The sequence below is a fragment of the Megalobrama amblycephala genome, linkage group LG1 (genome assembly GCF_018812025.1).
Source record: "Megalobrama amblycephala isolate DHTTF-2021 linkage group LG1, ASM1881202v1, whole genome shotgun sequence".
Classification (NCBI taxonomy): domain Eukaryota; kingdom Metazoa; phylum Chordata; class Actinopteri; order Cypriniformes; family Xenocyprididae; genus Megalobrama; species Megalobrama amblycephala.
In genome coordinates, this window is record NC_063044.1 from 10,334,969 (window position 1) to 10,357,035 (window position 22,067).

General features: G+C 40.1%; 1 protein-coding gene across 1 annotated transcript; it reads right to left on the reverse strand.

Annotated features, from left to right (window-relative positions):
- Positions 1 to 12,711: 12,711 nt before the first annotated feature.
- LOC125262550 (mast cell protease 4-like) lies at positions 12,712 to 14,309 on the reverse strand. The gene is made up of 5 exons (XM_048181368.1): positions 14,210 to 14,309; positions 13,963 to 14,113; positions 13,687 to 13,837; positions 13,056 to 13,304; positions 12,712 to 12,970 (listed from the first exon to the last, which is right to left on the reverse strand). The coding sequence occupies exons 1-5, from the start codon at positions 14,268 to 14,270 to the stop codon at positions 12,818 to 12,820; spliced, it is 765 nt and encodes a 254-aa protein (XP_048037325.1). The 5' UTR covers positions 14,271 to 14,309; the 3' UTR covers positions 12,712 to 12,817.
- Between the last annotated feature and the right edge of the window lie 7,758 nt (positions 14,310 to 22,067).

Sequence of the window (22,067 nt, forward strand, 5' to 3'; positions counted from 1 at the left end):
CAGAATGAATTACATCTTACAGCTACAACTTTAGTATTGTCATAGTCTCTTTTGTGACCTCCCACGCTCAACCAGTGGGAAAACTTTTGGCCAATCTCTTCACCTTGATCTGGGATTGTGAAGGCTCTTTTGTGGTTTTGGTAGTGTAGAGTTTAGAGAACTAAAGAAAGAAGTGGAAATGTTTGTCACACACACACGCACACACACACACACACACACACACACACACACACACACAGGTTTTCCATGTTTTATGGGGACTTTCAATAGAGATAATGATTTTTATTCTATACAAACTGTATATTCTGTTTCCTAATCCTAAACCTACCCGTCACAAGTCAAGCCACCTTTATTTATATAGTGCTTTTTACAATTGTTTTAAAGCAGCTTTACAGTGATAACAGGAAAGTAATGGGCTGTTTTTGGGCTGTACAGCAGCTCTAGAAGATGTGCTCTAGAAAGGTGGCATTTTCAAGCTTAAGAAAATTCAGTGTTGATTTATTTCCACTTGATGCAAAAACTTAAGGCAATGAGATCCAGGCAGTCCAGCAATGATTATGTCAGAGATCAAATTTGAATAAGGAATAACAAATTTATTAATTAAAAATTATAGAGACAAGGGAGTCACGTGATGCAGGCTGTGAGGAAAGATGCGTTCTAGTGAGCTCCTCTGACTAGCTATATTATTAAGCAAGAATCCTACTATTAATCTCCCTAGTTTGTAGATTTTCGAGTCCATTAAGGAATTGGATAGGCAATATTACCTGGACTGTTTATCCCTTGTTTGATGATCGTTTGCTGCCTGTCTTGACCATTGCCTGTGATTTGGATTATTCTTCTGCCTTGCCCTTATGTTTCTGTTTGCTGGTGTTTGACCTTTGCCTGTACAACTACACTCATTCTAATAAAGCCTGCGTTTGGACCTACTCCTTGTCGTCACGACTCCAAACGTTACAGATACAGTTGTGGCCAGAATTATTAGCCCCTTCATAAATATGATCAAAGATGACTCTAAAAATAAATCTGCATTGTTTATCCTTTTGATCTTTAATTCATAAAATTAGCAAAAATCTAACCTTTCATTGAAGGAAAAGAATTGAAAGTGGGGGGAAAATAACATTAAGAAATAAATGTTTTTCTCCAAAACACGTTTCCCAAAATTATTAGCACCCCTAGAATTTTTTATGAGTAAAATATCTCTGAAGTATATTCCCTTTCATATTTACATTTTTTTTAGCTCACCAGAGTGATCATGAACATGAAATTGTCCAGCCATGACTTCCTGTTCCACAGGAATATAAACATGAGGAAACACAAAGGCCAAATTCCCTTAATCATTCATCACAATGAGAAAAAACAAATAATATAGTTCTGATGTGTAACAAATGATTGTCGAGCTTCACAAAATAGAAAGTGGCTGTAAGAAAATAGCTGAAGCATTGAAAATATCCATTTCCACTATCAGGGCAATAATTGAGAAGTTCCAATCAACTAAAGATGTTACAAATCTGACTGAAAGAGGACATGTGTCTAAATCATCCTAATGCGCAGTGAGGAGGAATGTTTAAGTGGCCAAAGACTCTCCAAGGATCACAGCTGGAGAATTGCAGAGATTAGTTGAGTCTTGAATCTCAGAAAGCCAAAAAAAATTATCAAAAGCACCTACATCACCACAAGTTGTTCAGGAGGGTTTCAAGAAAAATCCTCCTCACTCATCCAGAAACAATCTCCAGCATATTCAGTTGTCAGACATGATTGGAACTTCAAACGGGACCAGCTTCTATGGTCAGATGAAACTAAAAAAATAGCTTTTTGGTAGCAAACCCACCAGATGGGTTTGGTGCACACATGGATAAAAAGTGCCCCATGCCCACAGTTAAATATACTGCTGGATCTTTAATGTTGTGGGCCTATTTTTGTGCTGGAGGTCCTGGACAACTTGTTCAGATATATTGTATCATGGATTCTATCAAATACCAACAGATAAAAAATCAAAACCTGACCACTTCTGCTAGAAATCTTATAATGGGCTGTGGTTGGATCATCCGTCGGGACAATGATCCAAAACAAACATCAAAACCAGCACAAAAATGTGTCACTGAGCACAAAATGAAGCTTCTGACATGGCCATCCCAGTCCCCTGACCTGAACTCTAAAGACAATGAGTGGAGTGAACTGAAGAGAAGAAGCACCAACATGGAGCTGGAATCTGAAGGATCTGGAGAGATTCTGTATGGAGGAATTGTCTCTGATCTCTTCTCGGGTGTTCTCCAAACTCATCAGGCATTATAGAAGAAGACTCAGAGCTGTTCTTTTGGCAAAAGGAGGTTGCAAAAAGTATTGAATAAAAGGGTGCTAATAATTTTGGGCAACGTGTTTTGGAGAAAAACATTTACTTCATAATGTTATCCCCCCCCCCCACTCTCAATTCTTTTCCTTCAATGAAAGGTTAGATTTTTGCTAATTTTATAAATTAAAGATCAAAAGGATAAACAGTGCAGATTTATTTTTAGAGTCATCTTTGATCATATTTATGAAGGGGGCTAATAATTCTGGACACAACTGTATGTTCTCTCTAAATTGCTCCCAAACATAAGATTGTTGTCTATCATAACAGTATAAAAGTACTTCTTAGTTCTAAAATACTTACATTATAAATAATTAAGTTGGCTTAAAAAAGCCAACATATTGTTATGCTATTTTTTTCTGAGACTAAAATTTCTGACTCTAAGTCCTCCTAGAGCTTTAACTCTACAAACTCCAAACTCAGGTCAGACCTTCAGACTGTTCTGACTAGGGTTGCTATATCTTTTCTAACTGATCCGACTTACGGTTTTCCTAAGAATGACTATTAAAGGTCCCATTCTTCGTGATCCCATGTTTCAAACTTTAGTTAGTGTGTAATGTTGTTGTTAGAGTATAAATAAAATCTGTAAAATTTTAAAGCTCAAAGTTCAATGCCAAGCAAGATATTTTATTTAACAGAAGTCGCCTACATCGAACGGCCAATTTGGACTACATCCCTCTACTTCCTTCTTTAATGACGTCACTAAAACAGTTTTTTGACTAACCTCCGCCCACAGGAATACACAAGAGTTGCGTTTGTAGAGTGTGTTTGTCGCCATGTCGTCGAAACGCTGTTATTTTCATCCCGCAGTCCAATCACCGGGTCTGATTCCGGCTCAAATTGATAGGGTAAAATTAAAGACATGTTTACAATAACACTGAGCGCATGCATCTCCAAGTTATGGTAAGAGGCGTGACTTTTCCGGGCACGGTGCGCTCAGAGCTGTCGAATCACAACACAGGAGCCGCTGGCACAATCAGAACTCGTTACGTATTTCTGAAGGAGGGACTTCATAGAACAAGGAAGTCATCAGCCCGTTTTTATGACAGTGGAAACAGCGGTATACAGATAAGTAAAGTATACTTATCTGTATGCCGCTTAATACTTATACTTAAACACAAAAATACTGTGTTTTTTTACACGCGAAACATGAACACATGTTATATTGCACACTATAAACACAATCAAAGCTTAAAAAAAAACACAAAAAACGGGACCTTTAAAGCTCGGAAAAATCCCATTGACTTTCATTGACGGAATGTTCAAATGAGCCAAGAGCTGTGTCCGAAACCGCTCACTCGTTCACTGAGTCACTAATCCCTATATAGTGTATGGCATTTGAGTGCACTATATCTGTATGGAGTGAACGAAATGAAGTAAGTGAATTCGGACGCTGACGTATACACTATGCATCGGAGATATCTATCTCAGAAACGGCTCGACGCGCGATAAAACTATTTTATCCTACATGTTATTTACATTATGAAACAATGTTAATAACGATAACAATCATAATGACTTCATTTTGTAATCATACATGCCTCTGTGCCAGCTTTGTAGTTTAATCGATTGTATAATTTTTGTCATGCTTAATGTGTTCATAATTATTTAATACTATAAAATACTGCAAACAAAAATAAACACATTAACAAGTGTACACAATTTTAATAATAAAAATAATATTTTTATTAATGTAATTAAATTTTTTAATTCATCTATATAATAATGTCCCCCTACATTTTAGTAGGTTTTATTCAAGTAGTGATAAAAAAAAAAAAAAAGGTTAAAAAAATTGGATTTTGGGAAATAGTGCTTCAGCAAGTGTACATGGAATGTACACTCGAAATCAGAGAGAATTGTGGGTATAAAGTAGTGAACGAATGTAGGGAATGAAGACGTTCACTCAGAATTCGGACACCACTACAAAATGGCCGACACCCGATATAGTGGACTATATAGTGGATAGGGAGCGGTTTCAGACACAGCTAAGGCTGCGTCCGAAATCGCATACTTCCCTACTATACAGTATATAGTATGCTACTATATAGTATGCGAAAAACAGTATGCGAGGCAAGTAGTATGTCCGAATTCATAGTATTCGAAAAACAGTAGGCGAGAAGTACCCGGATGACCTACTGCTTCCGCCCGAATTCTGTAGTAGGCATTTGATGGACGCTGCGCTATCCCGTGATGCCACAGGAGAGGATTCTTCATATTCAAAAATGGCGGAAAGCGGCGATATGCAGCTCATTCAAGTCCTTAAGTACCTCAGGGAAAAACGGTGTTTACTGTGGTTAAATTGCACTTGTTTAACATAATGTAAGTAAACGGTTGACTTATTGAAAGTTTAAACAATGTAATGAGAAGATTAAGAGTTGGCTGTAAAAAGATGTTTAATCATTATTACTGACAGCACATCAAGCTAACGAACAGGTCGAGATAACGTTACATCAGCTTGTTAACACTGTTTTATTTAACGGAGACGTTCGTTGTTAAGCAGTTTAATGAGATTAGAAAACTTAATGGACAGCAACATTCAGGCGGCAGTAGTTTAACTTTATAGAGCTCACAGTTTGTAGTTTGTTCTTTTTAGAATATGTATATTATTATCATTGTATTTATTTGTATATATTGTATATAATATTTAGGCTATGTTGTGTATTTCTCTCGCCCTCTCTTTCTATCTACACATTATTTATTTTTATATAATGTTTTCAAGTTTGTTTACTGATTCATGTCTTTTGTTTCTCGTGTATTTTTATATGCATTCATTTTTAACAATAAATTACTTAATTTCGTTGCTTCAAATCAGCCTCTGTCGTGATATTAACAGATGTATTTTTTTTCTGAGGTAAAATTTGCTAGCTAAATAGGTGATTATACTTTGACATATTTAACAAGCTGTTGAAGAAAGCGTGATCTGCGAGCAGCGGACCGATGCCTCCTTTGAGCTGTTGATTGAATCGACATTAAAATGATGAAAGCAGTAAGCATTAATAAAAAACATTGCTGATGAAAGCGGAGTAGAGCAGGCCCTTTAAATTTTCGCGCTGTTGTGACGACGCATGACACGTGACAACATTAACATGGCGGATGTAGTATGTCTGAATTCCATTCATACTACCCATATTCATACTATATAGAACGTACTGTTTTAACGGTCGGGTAGTACGTTCAAATTCAAATGTTGTACCTACTCGTGTAGTATGCGATTTCGGACGCATCCTAAGACTTTCAAATTCCAACTGTCAAAATTCAAATTAAACTACGGAAGCCCATTAGACTCAAAAACTCAATTAGACTCAAGTGCCATTCTATGTACTATTTCTAATCTATTGAAACTCAATGAAACTCATTAAACTCTATCTATCTATCTATCTATCTATCTATCTATCTATCTATCTATCTATCTATCTATCAAACAAAATCTATCTATCTATCTATCTATCAAACTAAATTTATCTATCTATCTATCTATCTATCTATCAAACTAAATATATCTATCAATCAAACTAAATCTATCTGTCTATCTATCAATCTATCTATCTATTTATCTATCTATCTGTCATATATAGAATATCCTAGCAACCTCATAGCAATACCCTAGCAACCCAAAGCATAGAGGGATATCTTCAAATCTGCATATCATAGAGGCATGGGAGTTGGTTTATATCATTCATACTGGCAAGAAGCCTTTGAAGTATCATCATTGGTAGCTGCCAAGCCACTCCTTAGCAACCAAATAGAGTGCACTAGCAACCGTTTTGCAAGATCTATATCTCTGCATCAGAACATCATAGAGACATGGCGGTTGGCTCTTTTGACTCATGCTAGCAATCTGGACTTCCAACATGCTACACATGCTAGCAGTGAATAGCTACATGCTAATAGTGATTAGCTAAGTGCTAAATTGGGTTAAGAACATGCTAATAACTCTATAAAAACTCCATAGTAACAATGTGTGACAACTACCAACCACCTAGCAACATCATAGCAAACACCCAGGTTACCATAGCAACCGCCTAGCAACCACCCAGAACACCCTAGCAACTGCCTAGCAACACCTTAGCAACCACTCCGTGTACCCTAGCAACCGTATAGCAACCATATAGCAACACCTAGCAACCACCCTGAGTACCCTAGCAACCACATAGCAACAGCCTAGCAACCATCCTAAGTACCTTAGCAACCGCATAGTAAAATCCTAGAAACCACCTATCTATCTATCTATCTATCTATCTATCTATCTATTTATCTATCTATCTATCTATCTATCTACTAAACTAAAACTTAAACTGAAAACTTTTAAAACTACTTCAAACTTTCTGGACCGGCTTTTTCAAGCCAACTTAAAGTTTGTCTTGACAAACTTTTTAATCTAGTTTATTTTTATTCTATCTTTTAAGAACTCTAGTACTGAACCAATAGGGCAGTTGACTGGATCTAACTGTTGCTCTTGACACCAAGAAGTGAAAAGCTTCCACTTCAGGGCATATATTTTCCTTGTGGCCAAACCCACAGGTTGCATATTTCTGGGCGGGGGTGAAATATCATGCCCTCCACCTGAGATAGAAGGTCTCTCCTGATCGGAATCTTCCAAGGTGAGCCATTGAGGAGAGATACAAGGTCCTAGAACCATATCCGAGTCGGCCAGAAAGGCGCTGCTAGCAGTAGACTTATCCCCTCCCGGCAATTTTTCTCCAAAACTGGAGGAAACTCTGGAGGAAATGCGTACAGATGTAGCCTCTGCCACATCTGTACCATGGCATCCAATCCCAGAGGTGCTTGATGTGTGAGGGAGAATCAAAGTGGACAGTGCGTCGTATCCTGAGACGCAAACAGATCCACTTCCGCTTGGCCATAAATCTGCCATATGAGCTTCACCGCCACAGGGTTAAGTCTCCATTCCCCTGGCCTCAGTCCCTGTCTCGACAGGATATCTGCTCCTATATTCTGGGTCCCCGGAATATACATTGCTCTCAAGGAAAGCATCTTCCCCAGGGACCACAAGAGGATCTGGTGCGCCAGTTTGCATAGTGGATGCAAACGCAGGCCCCCCTGTCGATTTATGTAACAGACCACTGATGTGTTGTCTGTGCGGACAAGCACATGATGGCCCCTCAGGTCTGGGAGGAAATACTTCAACGCATTGAAGACTGCCATCATCTCCAGGCAATTTATATGCCATGAGAGATGATAACTCCTCCAAAGACCTTGAGCTGAGCGGCCTTCCATTACCGCTTCCCAGCATGTGAGAGAAGCGTCCGTCGTGAGTATGACTCAACAACATTGAGCTCCCAACAAAGGACCCTGGGGCAGGAATCAGTTTTTCTTCCATATAACCAAGGGGCGGAGACACCGCGGCATGATCTTGATCATACGAAGTGGGTTCCCCCTTGGGGAAAACCCTTTGGTCCTGAGCCACCACTGTAAGGGTCTGATGTACAGCAGGCCAAAAGGTATCACGTTGGACGCTGCTGCCATCAGACCCAATAGTTTCTGAAACTGTTTTACAGTGAGTGACTGGCCTAGTCTCATTTCTTTCATGATTGATAGAATAACAGCGCTATGAGTGGGCGAGAGAATGGCCCGCCTCGTCACTGAATCCCATACCACCCCAAGAAAAGTGGTCCTCTGTACTGGAGAAAGCACACTCTTCTTGGCGTTCAGCCTCAACCCCAGTTTCCGTATGTGTGCGAGAACGACATCTCGATGCCGAACTGCCATCTGTTCTGACTGTGCTAAAATCAACCAGTCGTCGATGTACTTCAGAATGCGTATGCCCTGCAGCCTGAGCGGGGCCAGCGCTGCATCTACGCACTTCGTGAATGTGCAGGATGAAAGACCTAGGCCAAACAGAAGGACCTGAAATTGGTAAGCTTCGCCCCTAAATGCGAACATCAGGAACGGAAGTATGCGTCTTTTAGGTCTATTGTGACAAGCCAGTCCTTGGACCTGATTTGAGTCACGATTTGACTCAACATGTCAACATCTTGAACTTCAATTTTCTGACCAAACGATTTAGATGACGTAGATCTAATATGGGACGCAACCCTCCATCCTTTTTCGGAACTATGAAGTATCGGCTGTATAAACCTGACTGTCTGTTGGTTACAGGGACTCTATAGCCTCCTTTGCAAACAGGGTCTTTACTTCTTGTTCCATAACTGCCCGGGATGCACTAAAGTTAGTCGCACCCCGTTGTATAGAGGTGGAGAAACCGCAAACTGGATTTTGTTCCCTTTTTCTATAACATGCAGGACCCATAGCGACACATTTGGTAGACGTTTCCACTCTGCCAGATAATCTACTAAGGGAACCAGCCTCTTGAGGCTGGCCTCTGGTGTATTGAGAGCAGCCATCTCTGTGACCTGAGACATACTGGCAGGAACCAACCGATTTGACTGCATTTTTAACCTCCTCAGAGGCTGCAAGTGTGATGCAGTGTCTAGTGACACAGTGTCTTATGAGCGCTGAATCGCTGGATACTGCTGGCAGAACGGTCCCCTGAGGGCAACGAGATGGAACGGGCACCGTATCATGAGGTGTTCTCCGCAAGCCGAAGCCTTCTTAGCCTGAAGAATGACCCTCAGATCAGTCTTCGGCTTCGAAGGCTTTGGTTGAGAGTGTCGTTCAGGTCCACTGTATCATTGAGGTGGAGCATGAGATGCAACACTCTCTTTTTGCTGCGCTTGATATGAGGAGCTCTACGGCTGGGGTTGCTCATGCCCAGCAGCCCCAGAGGATGGATGGTGGCGTGGTAGAAATTTTTTAAAAGCCTCCGCTTGCTTCTTGGTCTCTTGAAACCTCTTGACGACTGTATTAACGGAGTCGCCAAAGAGGCCAGAGTGTTCAAGCGGGGCGTTGAGGAGAAAAGGTGTCTTTATCTTTTATATCTGATAAATTGAGCCACAGATGTCTCTCCGTTGCCACCAAGGCTGCCATAGACTGCCCTATTGCTCTGGCAGTCTCCTTGGTGGCCCTAAAAGATAAATCTGTGGCTCAACACAGTTCTCGAACTGCGTCAGGGCCAATCCCCTCCTCGCCATCCAGATCCCTCAGCAGATCGTCTTGATAAGCCTGCAGTAATGACATAGTGTGCAGACATGCACCAGCCTGAACTTCTGCTGTATACGCTTTTCCCACTAACCCAGATGTAGTTTTTAATGATTTTGTGGGAAGCACCAGTGCCTTAAGGCCGCATGGTGAAGGTGTTGTGCTTGGTGTTAAAATGTCTAGTTTGCTTTTTGGACAACTGACAGTTTTCTTGGCTGGCCAATCGATGTTTAACTTTGACACAGTGCGAGTCATCACCTCCACCAGCTCCTCATATGCTGAGGAAAGAGATGGCGAATCATCTTCCCCCATTCTGATGCTCAACACATCCAATTCCTCAGTACTGGAGTGTTGAAACGACAGGCTCTCTCCCTGGGCAGAAGAAGCCGCGACGTGGGCTTCCGCCAGAGATTGAGCCATGGATCCGCCGGGTGAAGGCAAAGAACGCTTGCGCCCATCTCAAACCCCTCCGACAGATCCATTTGTGATCCCCATGATTTCTTTCTCCGTGCTGCCTCAGCAGCAGCAGGTCCAGAAACATGGGGAACGCTAGCCTGATCACTTTTCTCAAAGTGTCAGTCGGGGGCGGAGCGAAGGCTGACAGAGCATGCTCCACTTCACATAACTCGTGTGTATCCCCACCTGTAAGAAAACGAGGGCAGGGAGGAGCACACTGCTTAAATGTTTGTGTCGCCATAATACTGTAAATATTGAGCTGTGCTAAATTGGGACAGACAACAATAAATAGACAAGGACACTTTCACATAGAGCGCTTTGCTGAGGCACAAAAGCTAAAGCCGGTCTTACTGGATGTGTATTTATCCTTTCCTGGTCGTGGCATCACCCGCCCATGACGTTCACTCTCGCCACTGGACTAGTTGACATACATGCATCAGACACTTTCATGCTAAGGGTGTTCCCTATGCGTTCCTGCCAGACGCAGCGTGAGTTCCCTCAAAAGGGAACTGTCATAAAAATTTGAAGCCTGGGAGCACAGACTTAAGTTTGGTCTCATTTTAATGAAGAGCATTGGCAGATTATTGTTGAAATAAAAAAAGTTTAAAAAGTGAAACATAAAGGCCTGGTTTCACAGACAGGGCTTATAATAAGCCAGGATTAGGCCTTAGTTCAATTAGGACATTTAAGTATATTTTATAAATGTACCCTATAAAGTGGTGTGCATCTTGAAACAAAACAATGGCACTAGGGCTGGGTAAAAAAATATTGATTTCTCGATTTTAATCGATTCTCATTTTTACGAAACGATATCGACTCTTAAATCCCAAGAATCGATTAGTCTAGTCTGTTTTCAGTTGATGAATGAACAGAACATGTAGCGCCTCCCATCCAATAAATTGCAATAATCTTTGTACTTTGTTACTTTTGATATAAAGCAAAGTCTCAGATTTCAAATGACGTCCATCTTATTATGAGATTCAAAAAATAAATACCGTTTTGGCGGTGTTTAATGTGATGTGACAGATCTCTTTAACTGAGGCGCTAAAGAGAAGAGGCAGCACGAGCACATGTGAACATCCTCTCCTCCGCTGTAATACCAGTTACAGCGTGAAATAAACATGAATGAACATCTGAAGGTATGTTAAAATATACAGTACAATTTACCGAAATCCGTATCATGTCTTGTGTAATCGCTCAATCAGTGCTTCAACCTCAGAAAGACGTCAATAAAACAGCTTGTACTAAACAATGTCACGTAACGTCACATTACCTCAGAAAAACATATTCAGTGACCATAAACTCATTAGTCAGCTAGAAAAATGAACTCTAGAAAGCATTCTGATAAATATAGCTATGCACCGTTACATATTCATTATATTTTTTAATATTCTTCAATATTTAATGCATGTTTGAATAAATCAGTCGCGAATTAAATGATTTTTTTTAAAAAAACGAATTAAAGTAGAAATATGACTATGTAATTATAAACTTTATTTATAATAAAAACATCATTGAGTGTAATTTAAGTGTTTGTATATAAATAAGTTAATTTAACCTTCAATATTATTATAGTAGTACCAGCTGACTCCCATGTGTAGTTTACAGCATTAGTTGAGAGAATTTTTAGCATTAGTTGAGAGAATTTGCCATGTACTGTAACTGAAATACTACAAACAAATTAATCGATATTGAATCGAATCGAATTGTAATCGAAACGAAAGCATGTGAATAGTAATCGAATCGAATTGTGAAAATTGTGGCAATACCCAGCCCTAAATGGCACTGACAGATTTTAAGATCTGTCAGTACACATTGCTTTCAGTTAAAACAGCTCAAACGTGCATTTTAGTCTGGGACTATCTTATGTCTTGTCTGTGAAACTAGGTGAAAAGTTATAGTGGTTTAAGATTATTAAAATGATTTATGAACATTTTATTTTAAAATACATATTTTATGAAACATGCTGAACTCTAAAAATGCTAGAAAGCCATAAATCTAAATAAGTTGTATTCCAAATTTGAGTTTTTTTTCCCCCCTTACTACTATTTTTTTGGTTGCTTAATGTGTTTTCCTTGTTATAAAAACTGAAAACACTACACTGGTTCCTGTTTCAAACTGATAAAGTCTTCCTTTTAAAGTCTTTCCTTTTTTTTTTTTTTTTTTTTTTTAAACATTGCAATAAATATCGTATCATGGACTTTATATGAATTGAATTTAAAATGTTATTGTTTATCTACAAAGCAATCTTGCTCCTCAATACCTGTCAGAGTTGTTTACTGAGCATAATTCAGTAAGATCACTCAGATCACAGACCAGTCATCTATTACGGGTATCCAGATCTAGACTGCCATGCAGGGGGGACAGAGCCTTGGTAGTCGCTGGCCCAAAGTTGTGGAACAAATTGCCTTTATCTATCAAAACAGAACCCACAGTGTATCTGCGTTTAACGTCTTGTGAATGTCTATTTTTAATTTTTGCTAATGGACATAGGTAACTTTGTACAGCACTTTGGTCAACCAAGGTTGTTTTAAATGTGCTTTATAATATAAATATAATATAAATATAATAAACTTGAAACTTAAACATGTTATTGTATACAGTACTGCACAGTATGAGAGCAAGTGGGGGTGTTAACATTTGTAATGGATGTGCCCTCATACTGATGACGTGTATATGTGCCTGGTTATCTATAAATGGACAGACAAATAAAAAGGTTCTGATTCGTGTGTATTATATATATAATATATATGGGTATTTCAGTTTTTCCCCATTCAAAAAGATATGAATCTACAGGCATGACTGGAAAGTGAGTGTGTTGTCTAAATTATATATGGTTGTGACAATGAGAACACTTTGACTATAATTGATGCTTGCCATGTGATACTTTTATTGAAAGAACATTCATGGAAGAATTCAAGAATAACATTTCTTCCTTCTTTAGTTTCCATGAAGTCACTATACATTTCCAGTTACTGTACGGATCCATTGAATATATGCTGAAATCTTAGTATACACATTAGGAAGTGCAGGTGAATTACAGTGCTGGGCACCGAAAGATGTGATACCAACAGTAGTGTTTCCACAAACCAAAGGACCTCCTGAATCCCCCTGTTAAGAAACACAGATCAACACATCAGTAGTGAAACCAGTTCATACATTACCATAAAGTCTGTGAATCATCTTTTGAACGTACAAAGCAGGATCCACCATGTCCATATACACAGATCATCTGTGAGACCGAGTATAACGCTCCCCATCTATTTCTACATTCTGTGTTATTCATTACGGACACTTTTGCCTCCATTAGAAGATCGCTCCTTGAGCCATCAGTCATCAGTCTTCCCCAGCCGGCAACGCTACAGGCAGTATCAGGTGTGACTTCTCCTTTCTTTGGTAATGGTATCACTCCAACCTTGTTGTTTAGATTGACTTTTTTCTCAAGCTGTAATTAAAAAAACAATTTTTAATAAACAATCTTTTATATGACTGAAATTTGTCAGGTTATACTATTGTTTTTGAGGTTATTACAGAAGCTGAAAAGGCAAAGTGGAGTTTTTTTTTTTCATTTTTTTTTAAATTTGCCTCTTTATTTTATGCTGTGTATAATTTTTCATGTTTTCTGCCTTTTTTGCCCATTTTTGTAATTTTTCAATTAATCAATAATGTAGAAAACAGACTCAAAGAGGCACTTGGCCATTTACAGAGAAATTATTTAAATCCCTTCAGTAATTTTTAAAGCAAGAAAAATTCAAACATAGTGGTTTGTGCTACTGTTTCCTAACTGGATATTATTTTGAAAAACTAAATATATTACAGGTTGTTACCTTCAAAAGCATGATGTCAGCATCATGATGATGAGGTTTATTTGTAGGACTATATTTTGGATGAGGGATGTAGGACTTCACTCTGATGTGATCTGAGCTCTTGCTGTCCCTTAAGTCATGAGCACCAACAACAACCATCAGAATATTACGTCTGTTGAAAGAGCGTATTGGAAATGATCATTTATGTCATAACTGATATGCATGGTACACTTCAGTCATTATCAGTCAAAAGTAATTTTAACTCAACATTGCAGTTCACACTAAACAATCTCTTACCCCTTCCAGCAATGTGCAGCAGTCAGGACAAACTGATCAGAAATGAGGAATCCTCCACAGATATGGTCCCCACACTCCTGAATAGAAACCATGTAAGGTCTGGAGTGGGGTCTGACTTCATTGCCATTCACTATACCCACATTCACATGAGCTGAGAGAGATAGTGCTGTTAGTCAACTTATTCATCACATACCAATTAAACACTTGTAAAAGTCATCGTAATATGCTGTTAAATAATCAGTCTCACCAGTGAAGGTCAGGTGTGGCAGCAGAGAGGCCAACAGGAGCAGAGAGATGATGATGGTCATGATGAAGACGATCAGTGAGCTCTCACTGGCTAAACATGGTATTAATATACTATACATATATAATATACAGAGGTGGGTGGAGTCCCTGAGCTGACTGTTACTTACTTCTTTTTTTTAATATTGTAGTATGATCAACACGATTAGAAATTATTGTTCTTGTTAATCCATGTGGTTTCATTGAAGCCACAGATGGTTTGGATGATAAGAATTAAGAATGTAAGCATATATCATTAACTTATATGTTAGTATACAAACTTATTTGAACTACAAAAAAAAAAAAAAGTGGTAAAATAGAATAAAAAATAGTTTATGCTGCTGTGAGGGTGTTTCTAATACACCATCTATGGGAGTGATGGTATAGTTGACATCTTTCTCTCTTCTGACGTTTGTTATCAGTCTCTCTCTACTTTTCTATTCAACTTCCATTTTTGAGAAACCCAGAAATATGAAAATGGTCTATTGGCTTTCATGAACCACAGCACATAGGCTACATTAAGACAACGTGCCTAATATCGTGTATCCTGACTTCAGCAGCAGATACTTTAACTCCTCCAAGTTATCAGCTGGGGCCTACATGGATTTTTTTTTTTTTTTTTTTTTGGTCCCGCACATTCCAGTTGGATCAAAATCTTGGTAATTTGGAGGCCATGGCAACACATTAATCTCTTTAGTTTCCTCAGACCATTCTTGAACTTTTTTTGCAGTATGGCATGATGCATTATGCTGCTGAAAGAGACCACTGCCATCAAGGAACACTATTGCCATGAAGGGGTGTATGTGGTCTGCAACTATATTTACGTAGTGGTACCTGTCAAAGTAACTGCCCAGAGCATAACACTTATTTTGTTGACTTTGAGTTTGAGCTAAAGAAGCTGAATTTACCATATGTGTCTAATTTTATTCCTAATCTTGACCAACCGTTTTGAAGTTTTCAGTCTTTCAACATTCATATAGATATGAGCCATACTTGCATGAATCAAAATTGGTGTAAAATTGGTGTATTTTGGCCATTTTGGTGTAACAAAAATGGCCAAAATAGTTCACTTGGCCAAAATGGAAATGACTTGTGTGCCCCCATGTATTATTGTAATACAGTGGCGTAACTTTGTTTTAAAAAGTGGGTGGGACAGGAATGCGTATTTGGGGTGTATTGTAATTGTATTATTACAATAATAATAATATGATATTAAAATTAATATGATAGTTTCTTCCTTACATCTGCTATAATACAATATGTCTCGAGAGTATGTATTTTAGTTAATAAATACGTGGATCCGCCAATGAAACTAGATTGTTCTGATGGACTGGAGGCATTATTTTCGTTTAGCATGCAAGAGATTCCGGGTTCGAATCCAACCATGTATGATTTTTTTTTTTCTCATTAAAACCAAAGATGTTCGTCAGTGATTGTATATCAAGAGCAGGGATCACGTTTATGTGTATTTTTTGTTGTTGTGTGATTTCAACGTAACGAATAGACAGTCTCCGCAACAGCGATAGATTGAAGCGCTCGTCCGCGTGAGGACTGCGCAGTGTGCACGAGCGCCAAGAGAACACTGTTGCGCCTCTGATAACAGCGACAACGAGCACTCAACATGATTTCAAAAACAACACATCCCAGCGCCAGATCGCCTATTATTAACACAAACTGATAATCAACTAGAGGTGTTTCTTTTGTATTAGATATCCGCGAGATGTTTCAAAAAGTGGTGGGGACAATATCGACCCTTTCAAAAAGTGGTGGGGACATGTCCCACCCGTCCCACCCGCAAATTACGCCTATGTTGTAATATGGTTTTGACAATGAAGACACTTTGAATGATTAATGCTTGCCATGTGATACTTTACTAAAGGTTATATACTGAAGAATTGAGGAACTTAACTCACTTAACATTTCTAATGCGAGAGAGAAAGAAAGCTTAGTGCTTAATTAAGATTAGTGGTGGGAGAAATTACGCTTTTTTAAAGCTTCGAATCAATTCGCAAAATGATTCAGTTTCGAACTAAGCGTTCCAAACCCAACACGCTGGTGACACCTGCTGGTCAGAACAGTGTAAATGCAACAAAAACTCAGGCCACAGATGGATAAAAACATCTTTTTTAAACTCATTGTAAATTTTATTGAAGGGAAATCTATCAAATGTAATTCACTAATCATCTGATAATATTAAATATCAAATGTCTGTATAATATGTGTTCTTTTATCAATTGTCAGGGTATATATATATATATATATATATATATATATATATATATATATATATATATATATATATATACACACACACACACACACACATACAGGTGCTGGTCATATAATTAGAATATCATGAAAAAGTTAATTTTTTATTGTAAATTATTCTTAAAAATGAAACTTTCATATATTCTAGATTCCCTACATGTAAAGTAAAACATTTCAAAAGTTTTTTTTTTTTTTTTTTTTTTAATTTTGATGATTAGAGTGTACAGCTCATGAAAGTCCAAAATCCAGTATCTCAAAATATTAGAATATTTCCTAAGATCAATCAAAAAATGGATTTTCAAAACAGAAAAGTTCAAGTTCTTTAAAGTATGTTCATTTGTACACTCAATACTTGGTCGGCAGCACATATTACAGCAAATGACTTGCTCCTAGCACAAATCACAGCATAAGTGAAGTGTGGCATGGAAGTGATCCTGTGGCACTGCTGAGGCACTATTGAGCCTTCAGATCATCTATATATTGTTGGATCGACTGTTTCTCATCTTTCTCTTGAAAATATTAGAGCCCTGCATTTCTGCCCGAGCCCTACGGGCCCCGACTTATTTACGGCCCGCGGGCCGGGCTTCGGGCCGATTTTCACGTCATAGCTCAGAGGCGGGCCGGGACTCGGGCCTGTTTTAGGCTTCTCCTCCTTTTAATACTTTGGACATCCATTAATTAAAATAAACCATGAGAAGCTGATGATGGTAAAACAAACACATGCATAGATATAGTGCTGTGCTGGCGGAAACATGATGAGACCATAGCTGCGCGTCTCATTTCTGAGGCTGCGTACGTGCGTCCTCATGTTTAGTTTAGCAGAGAGTGCACCTTCAGCGCAGCAGCTGGAAGAGTGAGAAGTGGATTATTAGAGATGTTCATTTCGGTGTGACCCATTAAAAATACCAAAATGTTATTTTCAAGGCTTTAGTTTTATGCATGTGCAAATACGGCATATAAAACAACAGAATATGAGTAGCTATTCACACGTCACGTACCCGCAGCGCTTGAATGGAGAAATCGCGCCGGCGCCTTGTGCACATACACAACATAGCCTAATCAGTTCTCACATTTTTAACTTGACATCTGTGACGAGCAGGGCGGGCGAGAGCCGTGAGGGAACGGCGCGAGGCCGGTGACGCGAGTGATAATGAGCGTCACCTGCGAGGTGGCCTCGAGTCTCTCACGGAGGAGCTCCGGAGGCATAAAAGGAGGAGCGACATCAGTGAAGGACGAGAGAGGACCAGGCCTGGACTTTACGTTATGTTTTATTATGTTTGTGTGGCCGGCAGACGTCCGCGAGGGTCTGCCGGCATTACTTTCGTTTTGTTCTTTGTTTATTTTGAATTAAACTTTTGTTGAACGTTCGCCGGTTCCCGCCTCCTTCTTCCCACATCTACTGACCTCGTTACATTGGTGCCGAAACCCGGGAGGAAGGAGGGACATGCTGTCGAAGAGCCCTCGCTGCTGAGGGGGATCGCGGTGCTGCGGAGTTCGGGCAGCGCGGGAGTGTGTGTAGACCGCGAGAGGCTGCCCGAGGCGGTGGTGCTGGAGCCTTGTGAAAGGTGGGACGGAGACCCGGATGCCGTGCTCCTGGGACGAGGTGGGGTGGCTGCTGTCCTGGACCTGGAGGGAGTGGAGGAGTCGCCGCCGTCTGCCGTGGGCCGGAGCCTGCTGCCGTCCGCCATGAAGGGGAGGAGCAGGGGACGGGGGACTCGCTGCCGGCTCCCCTCAGTCGGAGGAGCCATCGCCGGCCGCCAGGAGGCGGTCGAGGATCGGGCCGTCCACCGAGCGTCCAGTGCCACCGCATGGCACCGTGAGGAAGAGCCTCCCGGCTGGCTGAGGACCGGGCGGCAGTGTGTCTGGGAACCGGACCAAGAATTTTTTTTTTTCTTTCTTTTTCCTCTCTCCCCTCTCTCGTCCTGTCGCTCCCTTGCTTCCGTCTCCTTTCTCTCGTCTCGTCTGTCCTTACCCCCAGGTGCTGCGGCCGCCGAGACAGGCCCCGGGGGGGAGTAAGCGCAGTCGTGGGAGTACCCCCCGGCCTGCGAGGGCGTTGGGGGTATGTGACGAGCAGGGCGGGCGAGAGCCGTGAGGGAACGGCGCGAGGCCAGTGACGCGAGTGATAATGAGCGTCACCTGCGAGTCTCTCACGAAGGGCCCCGGAGGCATAAAAGGAGGAGCGACATCAGTGAAGGACGAGAGAGGACCAGGCCTGGACTTTACGCTTTACTTTCGTTTTGTTCTTTGTTTATTTTGAATTAAACTTTTGTTGAACGTTCGCCGGTTCCCGCCTCCTTCTTCCCACATCTACTGACCTCGTTACAACATCACAGCCTGTTTATTATCAAAATAAAATACAGTCAATCAAAGTTACATTGCTCAATGTATATATAGGCTAGTCTGTACAATCTGTGGCGTTCAGCCCTATACTATCGACGCACTTAAAAAGCACAAGGATGTATTGTTGGAACGCGAGCGAAGTACAAAGCCTATAATTTACATAATAAATAATAGATTAGCATTCAAATACTTCACGAATATGGAAACATTTGGATTTGTGCCGAATTGGAGAGGTAGGCGACATGTTCTTTTATTTTTCGTTATGGTTCTGTTCTGAATACCGTTTATAGGATATGTTGTCTATAGCTATATGTTTGGAGTTTGTTTTCTTTTTAAACCGTCTAACCGATAGTATTAATTGGTCAAACTTCTTGGTTAACAGTTAACTAGTCAATTATGAGCATCCCTAATTAAAACTTTCCAATGCGGATGCTGTGCTTTTTCTCTCACGATTCTGTAGCATTTGAAAATTTCTGCTATTTTTCCGCACGCTGTTACGAGCAGCAGAGCAGCCCGCCTCAGCTTGAAAAAAGTTGCTTTTTACTGCTAATAAACGTTTAAACTAACATTATGATATGTTTATATTAGTGTTTTATATCTATGGCTTTTATTGAACAAGTGCCGATTTGAGAGTCTAAATCGATCAAACATGCTCAACTCACTGTCGTCCGCCGCGGTCGTCACTTTAAAAACATAATCTTCAATTTAATAATCAAAGAAGTGCTCCAAACATTTTTCTAAATTAACTTAATAAAGAAACGAAAAGGATTACAACTACTTTGCAATTACAAACAAAACTGAACATTTTAATGGCTGCAACAAAGGCTGCGTTATGGAGAGGATTTAAAAAAAAAAAAAAAACGGGCTCCAGTCGGGCTCGGGCCGAAAATTCTGACAAGCTGACGGACACGGGCCGGGCTAAGGCCTGAGCATCTCGGGCCAGGGCCAGGCTAGGGCCAAGATTTGGGCTCTAGAAAATATCCCATAGATTCAGGTCAGGCATGTGGCTGGCCAATAAAGCACAGTAATATCATTGTCAGCAAACCACTTGGAAGTGGTTTTTGCACTGTGGGCAGGTGCTAAAGTCCTGCTGGAAAAGGAAATCAGCATCTCCATAAAGCTTGTCAGCAGATGGAAGCATAAAGTGCTCCAAAATCTCCTGGAAGATGGCTGCATTAACTTTGCACTTGATAAAACACAATGGACCAACACCAGCAGATGTCACGGCCCCCCAAATCATTACTAACTTCAGAAACTTCCCAGTAGACTTCAAGCAGCTTGGATTCTGTGCCTCTCCAGTCTTCCTTCAGACTCTGGGACCATGATTTCAACATGAAATGCAAAATGTACTTTTATCTGAAAAGAGGACTTTCGACCACTGTTCACTGTCCAGTTCTTTTTCTCCTTAGCCCAGGTAAGATGCTTCTGACGTTGTTTCTGTTTCAGAAGTGGCTTGGTAGTCCTTTTCCTGAAGATGTCTGAATGTGGTGACTCTTGATGCGCTGACTCCGGCTTCATTTGACTCATTGTGAAGCTCTCCCAAGTGTTTGAATCGGCTTTACTTGACAGTATTCTCAAGCTTGCAGTCATCCCTGTTGCTTGTGCACCTTTGCCTACCCAGTTTCTTCCTTCTAGTCAACTTTGCATTTAATATGCTTTGATACATACTTACACTCTAATCAACAAATTAAAAAAAAAAAAAAAAAAAAAAAAAAACTTTTGAAATCTTTTAATTTACATGTAGGGAATCTAGAATAAATGAAAGTTTCATTTTTTAAAATAATTTACAATAAAAAAATGAACTTTTTCACGATATTCTGATTATATGACCAGCACCTGTATATATTTGAGCCATGCCTCACCAAAAAGAGCTTTCAAAGGAGCTACGATCAAGAATTGTTGCTTTACATAAAGCTGGAAAGGGTTATAAAGTTATTTCAAAGACTTTAGAAATTCACCAGTCTACAGTTAGGCAAACAATCTACAAATGGAGACGCTTTGGGACTGTTGCTACTCTACCAAGAAGTGGGCTCCCAGTCAAAATGACACCAAGAGCACAACAAAGACTCATCAATGAGGTAAAGAAACAACCCCGAATGACAGCCAAAGATTTGAAGGCATCATTGGAACTTGCTAATCTCTGTTCATAAGTCTACAGTACGTAAAACACTGAACAAGCAGGGTATCCACGGCAGGACACCACAAAGGAAGCCACTGCTTACTAAAAAGACATTGCTGCATGCCTGAAGTTTGCAAAAGAGCACACTGATACTCCACAGCGGTACTGGCAAAATGTTTTGTGGGCTGATGAAACTAAGATTGAACTATTTGGAAAAAACACACAGCGCTACATCTGGCGTAGAAAGGGCACGGCATATCATCATGAAAACATCATCCCAACTGTAAAGTATGGTGGAGGAAACATCATGATTTGGGCTGCTTTGCTGCATCAGGGCCTGGCCAGCTTGCAGTCATTGAGGGGAAGATGAATTCCCAAGTATATCAGACAATTCTTCAGGATAATGTGAGAATGTCTGTACGTCAGCTGAAACTGTGTAGAAGGTGGGTGATGCAACAGGACAACGACCCAAAACACCGGAGCAAGTCCACAACAGAATGGCTTCAGAAAAACAAAATCCTCCTTTTGGAGTGGCCAAGTCAGAGCCCAGACCTCAACCCAATAGAGATGCTATGGATTGACTTGAAGAGGGCCATACACATCCAAAGAATATGACAGAGAGCTAAAGCAGTTCTGCCAGGAAGAATGGGCTAAAATTCCTCCTCAACGATGTGCAGGTCTGATCCACAGCTACAGGAAGCGCCTGGTTGAGGTTATTGCTGCCAAGGGGAGGTCAACCAGTTATTAATTCTAAGGGTTCACTTACTCCACTGCCATTTTGAATGTTGAATGAGTGTGTTCAATAAAGACATGAAAGATCAGAATTTTTTTGTATAATTGTTTTTAGACACATTATGTTTGTCAATACCCTTGACTTAAATGAAGATCAGATCACATTTTATGACAAATCTATTCAGAAAACCATGAGATTCCAAAAGGTTCACATACTTTTTCTTGCCACTGTATATATATTATACTTAATCTGCCCCATGTTGTAAATTCTGTGAGAAATCAGTTGAGAGCTTAGTAAAACTGACTATCTGTGGTTAGATCTTTACAAAGCTCTTTATTTTACAACTCAAATTCTGGAGGATTT

Coding starts and splice junctions, on each gene's coding strand:
- LOC125262550 (XM_048181368.1), bottom strand. CDS start 14,270: ATGACCATCATCATCTCTCTGCTCCTGTTGGCCTCTCTGCTGCCACAC. Junction 13,838..13,962: donor GCTGCACATTGCTGGAAGGG/GTAAGAGATTGT, acceptor CTCTTTCAACAG/ACGTAATATTCTGATGGTTG. Junction 13,305..13,686: donor CTGACATCATGCTTTTGAAG/GTAACAACCTGT, acceptor TTTTAATTACAG/CTTGAGAAAAAAGTCAATCT.